At 38.7% G+C, this 19,591-nt stretch overlaps 1 protein-coding gene across 2 annotated transcripts; it reads left to right on the top strand.

Annotated features, from left to right (window-relative positions):
* Positions 1–8: 8 nt before the first annotated feature.
* Positions 9–18,598, top strand: EIF5A2 (eukaryotic translation initiation factor 5A2). 2 transcript variants are annotated; one of them, XM_063621661.1, is made up of 5 exons: positions 9–164; positions 851–1,050; positions 1,586–1,690; positions 14,493–14,624; positions 15,507–18,598. In XM_063621661.1, exons 2-5 carry the CDS (start codon positions 886–888, stop codon positions 15,564–15,566), a joined length of 462 nt encoding a protein of 153 aa, XP_063477731.1. In that variant the 5' UTR covers positions 9–164; positions 851–885; the 3' UTR covers positions 15,567–18,598. The 2 variants fall into 2 exon arrangements, with proteins under 2 accessions (XP_063477731.1, XP_063477732.1); XM_063621662.1 differs by having other exon boundaries at positions 32–164; positions 880–1,050.
* The last annotated feature ends 993 nt before the right edge of the window (positions 18,599–19,591 follow it).

Here is a 19,591-nt window from a genome sequence, read left to right as displayed (position 1 = left end):
GCTGCGTGGGGGCGGGTAAGGGCGGGGAGGCTGGGGTGTGGAAAGTGTGGCGGCCCCGCCCCGTCTCTTGGAACTGCCGCGGCCGCCACCGCCGCCGCCGGCGCCGCTGCTCTAGGGGACCAGCGCGGGTGCGCAGACGAAAGGCGCTCTTTGCCAGCTGAAAGGTGAGGACCTGGGGAAAAGCTGATGGGGATGGGGCCAGAGCGAAGCAGGGCCGGGGAAGGAGCCCAGAGCCGAGCGCTAACCGAGGGAAAGAAGGAGAATGGATGGGGGAACAGAGGCGAGCGCGGGACCCGCTGGGGCTCAGGCCCTAGTGGGGCCGGGCCGGGCCGAGCTGAGCCCTGGATGCCGGCAGAACAGGGGGCGCCTGTGCGGCCCCGGCGGCGGCGTTGAAGGGTGGAGGGCGGGGTGCGCGCCAGCTAGCAGAGGGCCGGTGCTGCTGGCCAGGTTCTGTTACCCCGCATCCTTCGCGGGGACGTGCGGCCTGGACTGGGTCCCCCGCAGTACGGTTCGGGGCGGCGGCCGAGGGCTGGGCGGCGGGGGAAGGTCGCCGGCTTTTGCGGTGGGGCGATGGGGGCCGCAACCTGCTGTTTCCAGCGCGGAGAAGCGCCCAGGGCGGGTTTCCCCACCCTCCGCGAGCTCCTCTGCGACTTCTCATCCCACCTCCCCAAGCAATAGCTGGAAAAGTTTGTAGAGGCCAGAGTTAGAAAGTGTCCACTAGTCTAGGGTGGGTGTTCCTTACATGCAGAAATAACGGGCCCATGATGCTTGGCACATAACTTGTCCGAAATGAGACGTTTCCCTGCCTACATACCCGTTGTTAAAAAGCAAACACAAACTTTTTGTGTAGTTCCCACGGAAAAACTACCATCTCCCCAGCCCACCATGGCAGAAGAAATTGATTTCACTACTGGAGATGCCGGGGCTTCCAGCACTTACCCTATGCAGTGCTCGGCCTTGCGCAAAAACGGCTTCGTGGTGCTCAAAGGACGACCATGCAAAATAGTGGAGATGTCAACTTCTAAAACTGGAAAGCATGGTCATGCCAAGGTAAGTACCCTTGCAGATCAGGCTTAGGCTTCGGCGTTGGGACTTTGATCATTTGTATTCCATTACAGATCATGAGATTTCTATACTTAAAATTTTGCAATAAGCACTATTTTTTCTTCCCACAATTACTGGGTAATCAGTTATTACATTGAATACTTTTAAAGGTAGCATTCCCTTCTTGGGCCCTTACTGGGAACTGAAACTTTCCTGAATCCTAGTGACCTATACGATCTATTCAGTTTACAGATGAGAAAACCTGTTCTAGCAATTCTAAGAAACCTACACTTTATTTTTCTTGTGTAATCTCATAATTGAATCACTGGACTATATTGGGTCTTGACATGTCATGACACTGTTTAGTTGTTTACTAACTCTTAATTGTAAGACCACTACTTTTTTTTTTTAAGTAAAATTAGATGACCTTGGAAGGAGGAGAAAAAGAATCTGTCGTAATCAGCGTTGGTATTGTGCTCTTGTGTGTGTAATGAGTGATATACTTGGCAGAGATTAAACAGGTTTCCTGTTCTCCTGTTAGGTTCACCTTGTTGGAATTGATATTTTCACGGGCAAAAAATATGAAGATATTTGTCCTTCTACTCACAACATGGATGTTCCAAATATTAAGAGAAATGATTATCAAGTAAGCATTGATTTTCTTTAGAATGTTGCTTGTTTCTTCAAGGTGCAAATACTTTGTACTATCAGTAATAATTTGACAAAACCCAAGAGAAGTTTTGTAGGTTTTTCTAACCAATTATTAGGCACCAGCTATCTTAGAAATTGGAGAAATAGTGATGTTTAACACATGTACTTTTCTAGGATTATTGCTAGTTTGCTATTTTTTTCACATTCTTGCATTTTTAAAAAAATCAAATACTTATTAGTGTTCCTCAGGCCAAGTGACTGCATATTGCAATTAAGTCCAATGTTTAGTAAAAGTACTATTCTCTCTGTTGTAAAATATTTCTTATTCTAGTTTAAAACATCCCTCCTGGAAATTTTGTTTCTTTTCACTGATCAGACCTGAGACATTCAAGAAACTACTGAAATTCATGTTCCTACCAAGTTTTTGCATTAATGAATGTTAGTCAGAACTTGACATTCTAAAGTAGGGAAATAAGTTGAAAGCCATAAATATAAAGGATAAAGTACATGGTCACTGAGTATTTTGAAGAAAACACAAAAACTATATAATTGGTTAAATTGTATTCAGTGACCATGCTATGACCTTTTGCTAAATTATATATGTAAATTTCAAGTTTTAGTTCCAGTTATACATTTGGGTAGGTCATATTTAATGATAGCATTTTGTTGTTTGGAGTATTGATAATAACCAAATAATTGACCTTATAGGATGTGGAAGCTCAGATTACTTGTAACTAAAGCTTTTCTTGAAAGTCTTCAATTTCTATATCAAGCATACCATATATCAAACTCATTTCTGCTCATTTTACGTAGTAAAAAATACAAAGTTGACACTGGTATTTGTTTTATCCGACTTAAACTGATTTTTTTCTGTACCCTTTGTTGTATTGTATAAATTTCTTTTAATGTTACTATCAACTGCACTTACGCAATGATTTCCTTTTGCTGTTTGTCCACATGCAAACATGCTTTTTTGTGGTTTTAATCTAGTAAACACTTTTATATTTTCACTTTCCTACTTGCCATAAATGTTTTCTAGGTTGCTTTGAAGTCTTGGTAGAAATTTGAATTGTCTTGCAAGTGGGTTTTTTTAACCAGGTAGATCTGGGTTTGGATCTAGTTCTGTCACTTTCTAGTTGGATGATTTTGGACAAGTTATACAACCTTTCTGAGCCTGTTTTCTCATCTACAAAATAGGGATAATATGAGGATTAAATGAGAAAATGTACCCCATAAGAACTCCATAAGTAGATACGTACCAAAAAGTGCTGTTCTGTTTCCCCCTTTTCCTATGTAAAAATTCTACTTAATCATTTCATTATTGTTGGAGCACCAAATTTGATGTGGTACATAGTAGGTGCTCAAAAAACATTTGTTAAATGTATATTGTACTTAATCACTTCATTATTGTTGGAGCACCAAATTTGATGTGGTCCATAGTAGGTGCTCGAAAAATATTTGTTAAATGTATATGTGATTACTGAATGTGGTAGAGATAGTACAGCAGCTAAAGTTGAGCATAGAATGTTGTCAAAATTGGGTTTCTCTTTTCATCTTAAAGTATGAAAGCTTTGACTGTTCAGTATTAATGATATTCAGTAATATTCATTCAATATAGAATGCTTTTGCCTGTTGCATGTTTCAGAAAGATGGTATCAGCAGTTCAGATAATTGCTATTATACTATGATAAAGTTAGCCAGTCATTGATTGGAGCTCAAGACTTAAAGGAAAAATTTGGTTTAGGTCCTAGACTAGGATGAGGCAAATGAAGTGAGGGAGGCTCTTGCCTCAGGCACAAAATTTTAAATAACGACAGAACTAGTAACAATGACGAGCCATATAGGAGCTCAAGGCGCAAAGAAAATTAATTCTGATCCCATCTTTATTTAGAATTTTGGTATTTTATGATAGGATTTTTGCATTAATTCTAATTTTTTAAAATATTGCATTAAAGTGCCTATCTGATCACTGCGGTTTTTTTGGTGCCTTCTTTAATTTTGCACCCAAGACAAGTGTCTTACTTCACCCTTGTCCCAACCCTTGGTATGTACTCCGCACTGCAAAGTGGGTAAGAGGATGATTTAAGCCAGGCAGGCCTGGTCCTAGTCTCTACTTTGGCACTGAATAGCTGTGTGACCTTGGTTGACAAGTTACTTAATCTGTTTTGCTTCCATTTCTTTCTTTATAAAGCAAAGACATAAATAATAATGCCCCATGGGATCATTTTGAGGTTTAATTAGTTAATACAACAATGCCTGGCATAGAAAGTACTCATTATTTCTCTGCTCTTCATTTTCAAGTCAGCATAGAAAACTTATTTCTGTTAATTTTTTAAAAAACTAGTTCTCCAGCCTGGGTGATGTGGTGAAACCCCATCTTTACAAAATACAGAAAAAAAAAAAAAATTAGCCAGTCATGGTGGTGTACACAGCTGTAGTCCCAGCAGACCCGGAGGCTGAGGTGGGAGGATCAGTTGAGCCTTGGGAGGTCAAGGCTGCACTAAGCCATGATCACTCCACTGCACTCTAGCCTGGGCGACAGAGTGGGACCCTGTCTCAAAAAAAAAAGTTCTGTGGGCCTTTCTATTTATATTTGTTTTGCTATGGTGGTCTTCACTTACCTAACCAAGTGCCTTGATTAAATATCTACTCATTATTTGGCTGTGTGTAATCCTTTATATTTGAATTCAATATTTTGAGTGCCAGTTCAGCAGTTGGCTAAAGAGAAATATGTATTCTGTTCATTATAATAATTAAAAAGTAAACAGGAAACAAAACGTATTAATATTTATAGTTTTAATTTTATGTGTTTTAAAATAAGTTCAGAATGAAAGAAAAATTGTCTCCTGACTTCTCTTTCAAGATTAGCTTGGTTAGAATTGCTCATTTACGTTACTTCTCCCAAAAGTGGTTACAGATGTCCAGGACTGAGTGATGAAAATTATAAATACATCCAGATATACCTTTGGGAATCCCCAAATTCATACAGAAATGCTTATTCAGACTTTAGCACTCTCTGGAATCATATTTCTTTAGAAAGTTCTGTGTTGATATGAACCTCACCACAAGTTAAATGCCGTTTCTGCATTTACTAAAGTTTTACCTGTCATGTGAAGACCATTTTCCAGAAGGAAAACTAATTACTATAGACACATAAAGTATATATTGTAGACCTTTGGATTATTAGTGAGTTGCCAAAACTGTGACTATTAAATCCTAGTATATTCTTCAAATAAGTAGTATATTATTTGAATGTTGAGATATGTTAATTGAATTCAAATAAGTAGTATATCATTTGAATGCTGAGATATGTTAATTGAATTCAAATAAGTAGTATATTATTTGAATGTTTAGATATGTTAATTGATTGAGCTTAAAGTCTTTTTATAATTTTTACCTGTTTCATGGGTATCCTTGTGTTCTCAGATGGAAGCAGTCTTTCTTTGGAAATAGAAAACCTCTAAACCAATAGGGCCCAATAAGCAAATATTTGTTACAGGATCATTAAGGGTAATCATGAGAAGAGCCACTAACTTTAGTTCCTAGAACTGTGTATTCTACATATAGGAAAAATAGCACCATATATTGAAATATATTGTAACCTGCAAAAGACAGCACTCCTGGCCAACAAAGTACCATTCAGCAGGTGCCATATGTGAGTCTTCACTAGGCCGATCCACAGAGGCAAGCTGTTTTGGAATGATAGGGTACATGAACCAGCAAATTATCTGGGTGTTTCACTGCCTCGTTACTTTGCCTATAAAATTAGTTTTCTAGTCAGAAGTGATGCAATGTGAGATACTATGACAGGAATGAGGCATTCTGTAAATTGAGATGAGATTTTAGCAGAAGCACTGCAGGCAAGAAAGGCAAATCCATATGTAGAGTAAAACTATTGCAATAAGAAAAAATTGCTGCCTGTTTCATGATGGAAGGGGTACAGTCAGGTGGCCACCTGTTCTTCTGGGAAACATATTAAGACTTCTTGTTCTTCTGTTCTATGTTCTTCTTCTGCCATATCAAGACTCTCCTGTTTCTGTGAGGTTTTCAGTAGTGGCTACAGTCAGATCAGTCTTGGTGAGAGAAAGCCTGTGTCATTGATCCCACTGAGCAAAGATGAGGGAAGCTACAAAAAGAAGCTGAGGCCAGGCACGGTGGCTCACACCCATAATCCCAGCACTTTAGGAGGCCAAGGCAGGCAGATCACGAGGTCAGATTGAGACCATCCTGGCCAACATGGTGAAACCCCGTCTCTAATAAATAAAAAAAATTAGCCAGGCGTGGTGGTGCATGCCTGTAATCCCAGCTACTCAGGAGGCTGAGGCAGGAGAATCACTTGAACCTGGGAGGCGGAGTTGCAGTGAGCTAAGATCCCGCCATTACACTCCAGCCTGGGCAACAGAGCAAGACTCCATCTCAAAAAAAAAAAAAAAAAAAAAAAGGAAGGCATCTGTACATCTCTACAAAAAATACAAAAATTAGCCAGGTGTGGTGGCAGGCACCTGTAACCTCAGCTGCTTGGGAGGCTGAGGCAGGAGAATCAATTGAACCTGGAAGGTGGAAGTTGCAGTGAGCCAAGATCACACCACTGCACTGCAGCCTGGTGACAGAGCAAGACTCAGTCTCAAAAAAAAAAAAAAAAAAAGAAGCTGAATGGCATTCACACATTCACAGAGAGAATCACCTTGTACACCTAATTTTTTAGAGCCTAATCTCTACAGATTCCCTTTGGTGAGCATTCATATGGACACATTCTTCAATTATTTGGAGAGGTCTGTCAACTTACCACTTCTCCAAACCTTACTGTCAGCAGTTTTCCTATCTTGTTCTTTCAGTGTCCTTAACCTTCCAGCCAAATTGTTAGCTATGTTAGCTATAGCTCATAATCAGTGCAAATCCACACTTCTGGTTCTGTCTTCTTTCAGGTCCAGTGCTTGAAGTTCTTCCCAAACCCACTTTCAGGCTGACCCCTGAATAGTGTCATCATATAATGCATAACCATCTAGAAACCATTGTGAATATTTTCCTTTCTCAGTCAGCTGGTCATAGGCAACTCTCCATCAAGTCATTGGTATGAGTTGAAGGAGAAGTGTCAGTGTGGTAAGAAAAAGTGTTTTCTGAGTCTGAGCCACTTCTTATACAACTTGTTTGTACCTTTAGGTCCTTCTCAAACTGATCTCATATATGCTACTTCCACTCAATGATGGAGAGCTGCTGTGCCTTCCCAGTTGTGTGCCTGTGGCTTGATGGGTCAGATGATGGGTCAGGTTATGGTGGTGTTATTTGCTTAGGCTGTATAATAATAGTGATCAAGCATTCAGTCTCTACCAGGGACCAGCAATTCTAAGGAAGTAGCACAGGAGTGCTATACTCTGGGGGAAAAGAAGGAAGAAATAAAAAGGAATAGGTGTTACCTAAACAAGTCTGGTTGTTTTGAAATAGAAACAAAATTAAATTCAGAAATTAGAACTAAGAAGGCACCTGTCCAGGCACTGTGGCTCACACCGGTAATCCCAGCACTTTGGGAGGCCGAGGTGGGCGGACCATGAGATCAGGAGTTCAAGACTACCAGGGAGGTAGAGGTTGCAGTGAGCCAAGATCGTGCCACTGCACTCCAGCCTGGCGACAGAGCTAGACTCCATCTCAAAAAAAAAAAAAAGAAGGCACCTGTAGGGATAATATACCTTCTCCAGCCTCCTGTTGTATATCAGTAGTACAAATGCAGGCAAAATAGTTTCCCAATAATTCCCCCTTTTCAGTGTTCTTTCCTATTCTGACTACATCTAAGACAGAATCTGCAGTCATTAACTCTCCCCACACTCCCTTTTAGATCATGTTTTGCTTCCTTAGCTTACTGTGCCTCCCAGCACTTAGTGGTTACAGTGCTCATTCTAGAATTCATATATATTATAGCATTTTTTGTTTCACTTTTTATTGTGGAAATTTTCAAAGTATAGTATAATGAATCCTGTGTACCTGTCACTCACCTTCAACAATTACCAGTGTGATTAATTCTGTCTCTGCAATTTTTTGACAGACACTGGATCATTTCTTCTGTAGACTTTCCTACTGTATGGATTTTGCTAATTGCATTTCCTTGTTTTTTAACATGTTCCTCTGTCGCTTGTGTTTCCTGAAACTTGGTAGTAAGATGTAGAGTCTTGATCAGATTCAGTTCAGATTTTTATTTTCTTCCTTTCTTTCCTTTAATAGGACTACTCCGTAATGTTCTATGCAGTCATTAGGTAAATAAGTCTGATTGTTTCTCCTTTTGTGATATTATCAGATATGTGATCACTGCCTCAATCTATTAATTGGAGGAGACAGAATTTATGATCTGTCATTCCTTCATTTGTTTCTCTTAGCCAGAATACTTCTATTCCCTTCATCAATTTTTGTTTGTTTGTTTGCCTTAAGAGACAGTACCAGTGTCTGTGTGTGTAGCAGGGGTGGGTGTATTTGACTCTTTCCCTTTAAGGTACAGTTTATAAAATAAATTGGTTCCTAGCATCCACAAAAGATGACGAAATACATATTTTTTCATTATAAACTCCAGCATTTAAACATATTTGTGTTTCAATCCATTGTTGTTAGTGTCCTTATTTATTCTCACATTGTTCCATCTTGGCCAATGGGAGCTTATTCAAGTTAGCTCTTGAGTCCCTTTGACATGGGCCTAATTTTAATTCTCCTTGATAGCTCCTTGCTTTTTAGTACAACAGCTTGCTCCAGGTTCATCTTACACACTTCCTGATCTGGACCTGGAATTATCCAAGGAGCCCTAGAATATTTTAGTAGGAAATAAAAAATACCCCATTCTTTATCTCAAAAAAAAAAAAAAAAAAAGAATGGGGTATTTTTTATTTGAGATAGAATCTTGCTCTGCCACCCGGGCTGGAGTGCAGTGGCATGATCTCAGCTCATTACAACCTCCGCTTCCTGGGTTCAAGTGATGCTCCTGCCTCAGCCTCCCAAGTTGCTAGGACTCCAGGTGCCATCACATCTGGCTAATTTTTGTATTTTTAGTAGAGACAAGGTTTTGCCATATTGGCCAGGCTGGTCTCGAACTCCTGACCTCAAATGATCCGCCCGCCTTGGCCTCCAGAAATGTTAGGATTACAGGTGTGAGCCACCGCACCCGGCCAAAAATACCACGTTCTGATAGCATTATAACCTCATATACTGCTCAGGAGCTTGGTACGCCTCCACATGCCTAACATCTCTAAAGTTTTTTGACCCTCACCGCTGCTGTCTCCCTGCTTGCTACTAACAATAATTACTTTCTACCAAAAAAAAAAAAATTGTTCAAAAACATCTAAAAGTAATCAAATCAGTAGGTTTGTTTAAAGGTAAAGGACCAGAAGAAGATACTTACAACAATTTCCTTACCATTCCCACCTTCCAACTCTATGGAGTCAGAGAGGCCTTTGAGAGAAGATGGAAACATTTGCACAAAATATGCTTGGGGACTTGACGATGACACTGTTGGCTTTTTTTTTTTTTTTCTTAAAGCTTGCAAATTACAAAGGGGGAAAGTGTAACTTTGGAGTGGAAGAATCTGGCGGATAACTACCTTAGTCAGCATATCAAAGTTGGCATCACTTGTAATGGGACAAATTGACATTTGCCTCGTGATAGGATACTCTGAGGGCACATCATTTGTATAGTATTCCTTTCAAAAATGCATTACCTTAATCATGAGGAAACAGTGAGACAAACACAAACTGAGGAATATTCTATAAAACAGTGAGCCCCCAGGAGTTTGAGACCAGCCTGGGCAACACAGGAAGACCCTGTATAAATAAAAATTAAAAAAATAAAAAATAAAATAAAAACCAACAACAGGCATAGTGGTTGTATGCCTATGGTCCCAGTGATTCAGGAGGCTGAGGTGGGTGGATCACTTGAGCCCTGGAGGTTGAGGCTGCAGTGAGTCATGATCATGCCACCACACTCCTGCCTGCATGAAAGAGCAATACCTGGTCTCACAAAAACCAAACCCCCCAAAAAACAAAAAGATGCCATGAAAGTTAAAGGGTGGGGGAAACTGTTAGAATTAAGAGACTAAACTGACATGATAGCCAGATAAATACAAGGTAAGACCCTGGAGTTAGGGAAATAAGTTGCTATCAAGGACAATACTAGGACAATTGGCAAATTTAAATATGTACTATATATTGAATAATAGGTTATCAATATTAAATTCCCTGATTTTGAAAAATAAATTGTTGTTATCTAAGAGTATATCCTTGTTCTTGAGAAAAATACACTGAAGTTTTAATTGCTGAAAAGTCATGGCTGTTGCACTGAAGTATTTATTGCTGAAGAATCATGATCTTTGAAACTTACTCTCAATAGTTCTGTAAAAATAATAAGAATGTATATGATAGATATATATATTGGATGTATACATAGAGAAAATAGTGCACATGTGATTAAGTGTGAACAATGGATGTATCTAGGTAAAGGATATGGGATTTCATTGCATTATTGCAATTTTTCTATAGAACTTAAGATTTTTTAATAAATAATTCAATTTAAAACATTGTATTAGTCCATTTTCACACTGCTATAAAGAACTACCTGAAACTGGGCAACTTATAAAGAAAAGAGATTTAACTGATTCACAGTTCCACATGGCTGGGGAGGCCTCAGGAAACTTACAATCATGGAAGAAGGTGAAGGGGAAGCAAGGCATGTTTTATATGGCAGCAGGAGAGACAGCAAGCGGGGGGAACTGTCAAACACTTTTAAACCATCAGATCTCATGAGAACTCACTTAGTATCATGAGAACAGCATGAGGGAAACTGCCCCCATGATCCAATCATCTCCCACCAGGTCCCTCCCTTGAAATGTGGGGATTATAATTCAAGATGAGATTTGGGTGAGGACACAGAGCCAAATCATATTATTCTGTCCCTGGCCCCTTCCAAATCTCATGTTCTAACATTTCAAAACACAATCATGCCTTCTCAACAGTCCCTGAAAGTCTTAACTCATTCCAGCATTAACCCAAAAGTCCAAGTCCAAAGTCTCATCTGAAACAAGGGAAGTCCCTTCCGCCTATGAGCCTGTAAAATGAAAAGCAAGTTAGTTACTTCCTAGATACAATGAGGATACAGGCATTGGGTAAATGCTCTCATTTCAAATGAGAGAAATTGGCCAAAACAAAGGAGCTACAGGTCCCATACAAGTCTGAAACCTTGCAGGGCAGCCATTCAGTCTTAAAGCTCCAAAATAATCTCCTTTGACTCCATGTCTTACATCCAGGGCACACTGATCCAAAAGGTAGGCTCCCAAGGCCTTGGGCAGCTCCACCCCTGCGGCTCTGCAAGGTACAACCTCGCAGCTGCTTTCACTGGTGGGTATTGAGTGCCTGTGGCTTTTCCAGGCACATGGTACACCATTCTGGAATCTAGAAGACAGTGGCCCCCTTCTCACAGCTCCACTAGGCAGTGTCCCAGTGGGGACTCTGTGTGGGGGCTCTAACCCAACATTTCCCTTCCACACTGCCCTAGCAGAGGTTCTCCATGAGGGCTCTGCCCCTGCAGCAGACTTCTGCTTGGACCTCCAGGCATTTCATACATCCTCTGAAATCTAGGCAGAGGCTCCCAAACCTCAACTCTTGCCATCTGTGTACCTGCAGGCCCAACACCACATGGAAGCCACCAAGGATTAGGGCTTACACCCTCTGAAGCAACAGCCCAAGCTGTACCTTGGCCCCTTTTAGCCACCGCTGGAGCTGGAGTGACTGCGACACAGGACACCAAGTCCCAAGGCTATACAGAGCAGCAGGGCCCTGGGCCTGGCCCACGAAACCATTTTTCCCTCCTAGGCCTGTGTTGGGAGGGGATGCCATGAAGATTTCTGGAATGCCCTGGAGACATTTTCCCCATTGTCTTGGCTATTAATATTCGGCTCCTTGTTACTTATGCAAATTTCTGCAGCTGGCTTGAATTTCTTCCCAGCAAATGGGTTTTTCTTTTCTACTACATGGTCAGGCTGTACATTTTTCAAACTTTTATGCTATACTTCCCTTTTAAACATGAGCTCCAGTTTCAGATCATCTCTTCATGAATGCATATGACTGTACGCTTTCAAAAAAAGCCAGGTTACCTCTTGAGTGCTTTGCTGCTTAGAAATTTCTTATGCCATATAACCTAAATCATTTCTCTCAAGTTCATAGTTCCACAGATCTCTAGGGCAGGGCAAAATGCTGCCAGTCTTTTTGCTAAAGCACAGCAGGAGTGACCTTTGTTCCAGTTTCCAGTGAGTTCCTCATCTCCATCATCTGAAACCACCTCAGCCTGGACTTCACTGTCCATATCATTGTCAGCATTTTGTTCAAATCCATTCAACAAGTCTCTAGGAAGTTTCAAACTCTCCCTCATCTTTCTTTCTTCTGAGCCCTCTAAACTGTTGCAGTCTCTGCCCATTACCCAGTTCCAAAGTCGTTTCCATATTTTCAGGCATCTTTATAGCAGTGGCCCAAACTCCTGGTACCAATTTTCTGTATTAGTCCTTTTTCACACTGCTATAAAGAATTACCTGAGACTGGGTAATTTATAAAGAAAAGAGATTTAATTGAGTCACAGTTCCACATGGCTAGGGAGGCCTCAGGAACCATGGCAGAAGGTGAAGGGGAAGCAAGGCACATCTTACATGGCAGCAGGAGATAGAGCAAGTGAGGGGGAAACTGCTAAACACTTTGAAGAGAACTCACTCACTATCACGACAACAGCACTGGGGAGACTGACCCTATGATCCAATTGCCTCCCACCAGGTCCCTCCCTCGACATGTGGGGATTACAATTCAAGATGAGATTTGGGTGGGGACACAGAGCCAAACCATATCAAAGATTAAATAATTCGTTCTCATTATTTTTGTTTTTCGTAGCTTAGTTTTATTTTTGAAAACTCGAATTGTATTTAATATAGCAATTTATTTTAATAAGATGTTTAATGTTTGTAAATGCATTGTTTTACTAGATGTTTTATATATTTGTACATTTGAAATGCTTTATATATTTCATTCCACAGTTTATGATTCTTAACTCTTAAAAAATAAAATAGCTCCATTACATACATCATTTTCAAAATATCAGTATTATTATTCTTCTGTGTTTCAGTCACTAGTGGCACAGTAGGAACATTTAACTTGAAATAGACAAGCTCTGCTTTAGGGAATTACTAAAAGAACAGAAATCAGAAAGATTTGCCTTGGAATGTTGTGGTTGTTTAAAAATTACACTTCAAGCTAGGTGCATTGGTGCACACCTATAGTCCCAGCTCCTCGGAAGGCTAAAGCAGAGGCTCACTTGACCCCAAGAGTTCAAGGCCAGCCTAGGCAATATAATGAGACCCCCATCTTTAAAAAAATATTTTTTTAAAAAAAAATTACACTTCTACCTCAACCTCCTTGCTCCCACTTCTCTACCAGCCACCTCACAAATATTTGAGGGTCTAAGTGGTTAGTTAAAAGTCTTTGTTGTAGCTCTGTAGGATTTCTTATTTTTGAGATTTCTAGACATATAAAAACTCAAATTTCCTGTGGTAGATAGAGTTTCTGTGGATAGCCATAGTCAGTTTTGGCAGATGGTGTATGTGGAGGAGAGCAATCCCAGCGATATGCCTGGGTTATATCATAGTGGTTACAGGGGTTCAAGGACCATTGTCTTTAACTCCTTTTGTAGATATTAGCAGCTGGTATTCTGGATGGTAGCCTCTTATAAAACGTGTCAGGATTCTAGGCATACTAATAGTGTACATGCTTTTAGTAATAGAATAAATGAGTGGAGGTTGGTTGGTTCCTCATTCCTGTAGTAAAAGAAGTTCAGTGGTATCAAAACCGTGCTTTTTTGCAGGTTGGGTTGACAACTGGGTTTTTTTGTTTTTTTTTTAGACTAATGTTATCCATACACTAGTGGATTTTGTTGTTGTTCTTGTTGGCTGAAGACCAAAAGTTTTCCACTTAATTTTGTTCATACTCAAATTAGAAGATGCATTGTTTGTGATAGCAAAAATAACTTTTATGCCCAGTAATGTGAAATTGGTTAAATCAGTTATAGTATGTCCATGCAGATATGTGGTAGTTAACTAAGGTAGGTTTATATTTTCTGCTTAGAAAGTATTTCTAAGACATATTATTAAGTCAAAACAGCTCACTATAAAGTATTTACAATATCCCTTTTTTTTTTTTTGAGACAGAGTCTTGCTCTGTCGCCCAGGCTGGAGTGCAGGGGCGCGATCTCGGCGCACCGCAAGCTCCACCTCCTGGGTTCACGCCATTCTCCTGCCTCAGCCTCCCGAGTAGCTGAGACTACAGGTGCCCGCCACCACACCTGGCTAATTTTTTGTATTTTTAGTAGAGACGGGGTTTCACTGTGTTAGCCAGGATGGTCTCAATCTCCTGACCTCATGATCCACCCACCTCGACCTCCCAAAGTGCTGGGATTACAGGCGTGAGCTACCGCGCCTGGCCCAGTATCCCATTTTGATTTAAAAAAAAAAAAAAAAACAGCAACTATATTTATTTTGTGAACATAAACGGAATACACTGTAAAGAAACCTCTGTTTAATAAGGCAGAGATTGGGTATGGGAAGTACCGGGAGGAGTAAACTTATACTTCCATTCTGTATGTAAATTTTTTATATTTTTAGCATTTTAAATACCAAGAATGTTAATGTATTACTGTGTACTTAAATGAATTAATATCAATTGCAATTTAACTATGTAAACATTACAAAGAAGTGGATATAATCTAATCAGCACAAATGATATAATTTCTTCTAATAGCTGATATGCATTCAAGATGGTTACCTTTCCCTGCTGACAGAAACTGGTGAAGTTCGTGAGGATCTTAAACTGCCAGAAGGTGAACTAGGCAAAGAAATAGAAGGAAAATACAATGCAGGTGAAGATGTACAGGTAAAGACTTAGAGAAGGATTGTTTTTGAAAACCATTTTATAAAAACTTCGACCTCAACTAGTTAACATAAAATACTACATATGGAATGTGGTTTAAAAATACTCCTAAAATGTTGAAAATGATCTCTCAGGCAGGTTTTCCATAAAACCCTTAGAGACTCATTATCAAAGAAAGTATCAAAGTTCATTTTTGCTACATCAACATTACTCTCAAACCCAAATTTGTTTTGAAGCTCTGCACCTGACTTTTTTTTTTTTTTTTTTTTTTTGAGACGGAGTCTCCCTCTGTCACCCAGGCTGGAGTGCAGTGGCATGATCACAGCTCATTGCAACTTCCGCATCCCACGTTCGAGCTATCCTCCCCTCAGCCTCCTGAGTAGCTGGGATTGCAGGCACACACCACCACATCTGGCTAATTTTTGTATTTGTAGTAAAGATTGGGTTTCAACATGTTGGCCAAGCTGGTCTTGAACTCCTGACCTCAGGTGATCTGCCCACCTTGGCCTCCCAAAAGAGCTGGGATTACAGGCCTGAGCAAGGCGCCCAGCCCTGAGCTATTCTTACAGGTAAGAAATGATGCTAGTGGAGTGTTAAAGAGTGAAGGAGATTTACTGTCTTTGTTACAACTTTCAGAAATGTAACGTGTAGTAAGTGTTCAAACGTTTATAGTTATTTTTCCTGTTCCCTGGAAGTTGTCTTACAAACCACTCTTTGAGAAATTCTGCTTTAGAAAACTGTAAAGAAAGTAGCTTGTTTTGGAATACCCCTTTCAGAAGTCCATATGTACAAAATATCCACAAATATACAATATATGAGGAACTAATTATATCTCCTATATGTATTGTCTTCTGAATAACCTTTTGCCTCCTTTTTTCCTTCTAGGTGTCTGTCATGTGTGCAATGAGTGAAGAATATGCTGTAGCCATAAAACCCTGCAAATAAATGGAAACATCAGGCATGAACACTGTTTAGGTCTGAATCAACTGCAGATCTAATTTGGCTCTAAGTTGTCACCAAAGCTATAGCCTTCATAAGCAACCTCATTTCTTTTTTTAATTGTTTTCAGATTGTGCTGGGTTAGTTTTGCAAGCAATTGATAATTTTTAAAAAATTATCAATATGTATAATTTTTTTTTGAATTTTGTAGGTATGTTTCCTATAATATTCCTGTGGTTTTCAGTATGTCAGTCCAAGAAACAAACAAGATAGCTTCAGCAGATGTGATTTGTCTGAGCAAATCATTCCGGTGTTTTAGTTAAATGATAAACCAGGGTTTTAAATCAAACAATGTAGCATAAAGTGGTATTGAAGTACCACATTTAAGTTGAACTGCTCTGCATTAATTACAGATTTAATATAAAATGAACTGTTTATATATTGGAATTGTTGCAGTTTCAGCCTGTGTAGGGCAAACACAAATCCTTAAACAAAAATCATGTTATCAAAAAGTGTCGGTTATTTTGGTGGCCACATGCAACCACGTGATTACTTTGGTCATACTATTTACCAAATTATTGGCAAACTTGATGTAACCTTATATGGTGGTTTTAGTCCCTTCTTATGGTTGGCAGAAGGGCACTGAACTGTTGGGTGAAAGTTAGCAAGTAAGATTATAAGGAACACACAAAAGACAGTGGCAAAGAGCGTTGATTAAATCTATACGTTTTTATATGAGGACTTTGTAAGTCAGCATAAAAATTAAAAGTTGTTTATCAGTTGTTTTTGCTTTTAACTTTGCCCTCAACATTTAAAGGGAGTGGTCTGCTTTATAGGATACTATGCAATGCTTGTTTTCCAACCATGTTGAAAAAAATATTAATATTTATCAGTAAATACTCCTTTCCAACTTTTTCTTTTTTTTTTCTTTTCTTTTTTTTTTTGAGACTGAGTCTCACTCCATCAGCCAGGCTGGAGTGCAGTGGTGCAATCTCGGCTCACTGCAACCTCTGCCTCCTGCGTTCAAGCAATTCTCCTGCCTCAGCATCCCAAGTAGCTGGGACTACAGGTGCACGCCACCATGCCCAGCTAATTTTTTTTGTATTTTTTAGTAGCAATGGGGTTTCACCATGTTGTCTAGGCTGGTCTTGAACTCCTGATCTCAGGTGATCCAACTGCCTCAGCCTCCCAAAGTGCTAGGATTACAGGCATGAATCACCACACCCGGCCCCTTTCCAACCATTTTTAAGTAGATTTTTTGACATTAATGTATTTATTAAACAAAAACTGAGAATTCCTTAAATTGATTTGGAATTTTTGTTAATTTTATGTCCTTTTTTTCCTAAAGTGAATTGAATCATGGAAGCAGCATGACTTTATATGAATATTATTATTTAAGTTATTTCAAGTATATGCAGTTTTTCTGATTGTTGTGTGACTTAACTCAGTTGCTGGTGTGAAATATAACTAGCAAATAATTCTATAAACTGAATTATTTTAAAAGGTATTTTAGGTGACACCACTGCATTTCTATTTAATCTCTTGAGTCATATGTATATTATTTCCAGAATTTTAGACATTATTACAGGGTTTGTGAGGACCTTTGACTCAATAACAATCATCATATTGGAGCAAAACACAGAACAAAATCACTATCTCAGAAATACCTTAATTCTCTAAGACTGGCTCTTAGACCTCTCCCATCATGCCTTGACCTCTAAAAAGCCCTTTGTTCCTATCTTCTAAAGGAAAGTATATCATATATGATGATGTAACTGATCTAATCAGCGACTGGAAATAGCATTAGTAACAGAAGATCCCAAGTTTTAGTTGCTTAATTTGTACACACTTTTAAATATTGTCTTAGCCTCAGCAAACCCATTTGGGGAAGAAGCAAGATACTTTAAGAGAAATACAAAGGAAATGTCTAAAGCACAAGAAATAGTGAGGTAGTAGTTAGTCGTTTTTCCTATAACATTTTAGCTTTTGCCCATCTAAAGCACAATTAAAATTAGGCTACATTCTTTCCAGTATTCTATTTAAGTACCTACTACATACTGCTCTAGTTTCTTAGTACTCTGTAATGTGTATCTTAATTGCTACTGGTTGGCATTGTAACTCATAGGAATTCCAGAAAATTATTAACCTGTGCTGCTTGCAGGTCATTCATATGGCCCCTCTTAACCATGCTGGTGTTATGATTTAGTATTAACTCTCAATTAGCATGCCCCTGTTCTTCCTAACTTGTAAAATTTCACATAAATATATTTTCAATTGTGTACAAATTAAGGGTGTACAAATTATAATAATGCATCTCTATCTTCATACTTTGAATGGCAAATGCTATTTATGCATAAATATTTTCATTTTAAGTAATATTTGTAAATACTCAATATGTAAGTATAGATTTTAAAGATATGGGACTTTATTTTCACATAAGTCAATAGATGTCTCTCTAGAACAAAATATTTAGTAAAGCTTTATAAATTATATTAAAAGGAAGCAGGGAACATGTATTTTTTAACATAGAACAGAAGTGACTTCATTCTTTTTAGACATCAGAAATGTTAAAGTTGATTTCCAATATTTGTTGTACTTTTTTGTAGCAAATGTTAAAAATCACAAGTTACCATGTATAGAATGTGGACTGTCATGTTGATAGATTGTACAGTGATAAGCCATTTTTATCTGTATACATTTCACCAATTTATTAACAGGTTGAATATTTGTTTCTTTTTAGAACATTTTATTTATACTGTGAAGACTTTGTTATACCTTATTTGCTACAACATAGATCATATCATTGCTACTTTGACTTAGCATTTGCATCATAAACATAATTACGATGTTTTTCTCATGCTCCCTTCCAGGGGCTCAGTCACTTGAAGAAACTGTTGCTAACCGAGCTCTTGACTCTGTTTCCCTTAATGATACAAGTCTCTGTACCAGCGCTTTATGTTAATTACCAAAACTCTCCTGCAGTCAGAGCATGATATCTATAATAGGAGACACTGCAATAAAATGATTGGGCTGTAAAATTTGGAGACACAATTTTTCATTACAACACAATTTGCATGTGCACATGTGCGCACATAGCTTTGTATGTTAGTTCTTTTTTCCAAACTCCCAGCTCTTAAAAGTATTGTAGTCTGGTGGTGCCTCAACTGTTGGTAACTTTTTTTTTTTTAATTTACAACTTTTCCACAACTTGTTTTTGTACTTTAAGGTTTCTCAATTCGAATATTTCTAGTTGAGCTGCAATTTGAATGCATTGTTCTCAGGGCTGTTTGTGCTAAAAGCTGAAACTCCATTATTTTAAAGCTAATAGCCTGAAAATATATTGCAGAATTTTCCCAAATTGTAATACTGTGATACATGCATATAAACAAAATCCTTAACGTCAACACACTTAAACTACATGCTAAATAATCAAGAAAAAAATGGAAACAGTAGCATCCATACTGGAATCTTGCCATATTTTTTTCATTTTAGAATAGAATTTGGCAGTCTCATCTTAGAATCCTATCCTTAGGATATATCTGAAAGCATTCCTTTGGCATGGACCCCAGAGATAGTTTTGGAGCCAGGCATTGATGTAGAGGTTCACCAAACGTATTTAGGGATAATAGATAAATTCATAATGCTCTTTTGGGTACACTGAAATGTTTACATACTGAATTCTATAATATGAACTAGGAACGCATTTACTATGAGAAAATATGGCTCTTAAGCAGTGTAAGAAAGAGTGAAAATATAAGCATATTTCCATGAACAGTATATTGTACTGATCAGCAGTTCTCATTTTAATGTCATTTAGGCATAATATTTCATAGTTTTCAAGCCTTTTTTTCCTGCTAACAGTCAGACAAGTAACAAGCAACAAAGATTTAAGAAAAATTTATGGTGGAAAACCTTAAAAATTGAGACAATTCAATTTATTTAATCTATTAAATTTTTTCTCTGAATTGGGTTTATGGCATCATTATTTGATTTTAGCAGGGAACATTTGGATTTAGCTTATGAAACACAGA

Source organism: Symphalangus syndactylus, chromosome 17, assembly GCF_028878055.3.
Source record: "Symphalangus syndactylus isolate Jambi chromosome 17, NHGRI_mSymSyn1-v2.1_pri, whole genome shotgun sequence".
NCBI classification, from domain to species: domain Eukaryota; kingdom Metazoa; phylum Chordata; class Mammalia; order Primates; family Hylobatidae; genus Symphalangus; species Symphalangus syndactylus.
Note: the sequence above shows the minus strand (reverse complement) of the source record. Positions and strands in the feature narration are given on the sequence as shown.

Excerpts from the sequence above, each read along its gene's own strand:
- EIF5A2 (XM_063621661.1), top strand. The coding sequence starts at position 886 with ATGGCAGAAGAAATTGATTTCACTACTGGAGATGCCGGGGCTTCCAGC. Across the intron at positions 1,051-1,585 it reads GAAAGCATGGTCATGCCAAG|GTTCACCTTGTTGGAATTGA; the intron begins GTAAGTACCCTT and ends TTCTCCTGTTAG. Across the intron at positions 1,691-14,492 it reads TTAAGAGAAATGATTATCAA|CTGATATGCATTCAAGATGG; the intron begins GTAAGCATTGAT and ends TTCTTCTAATAG.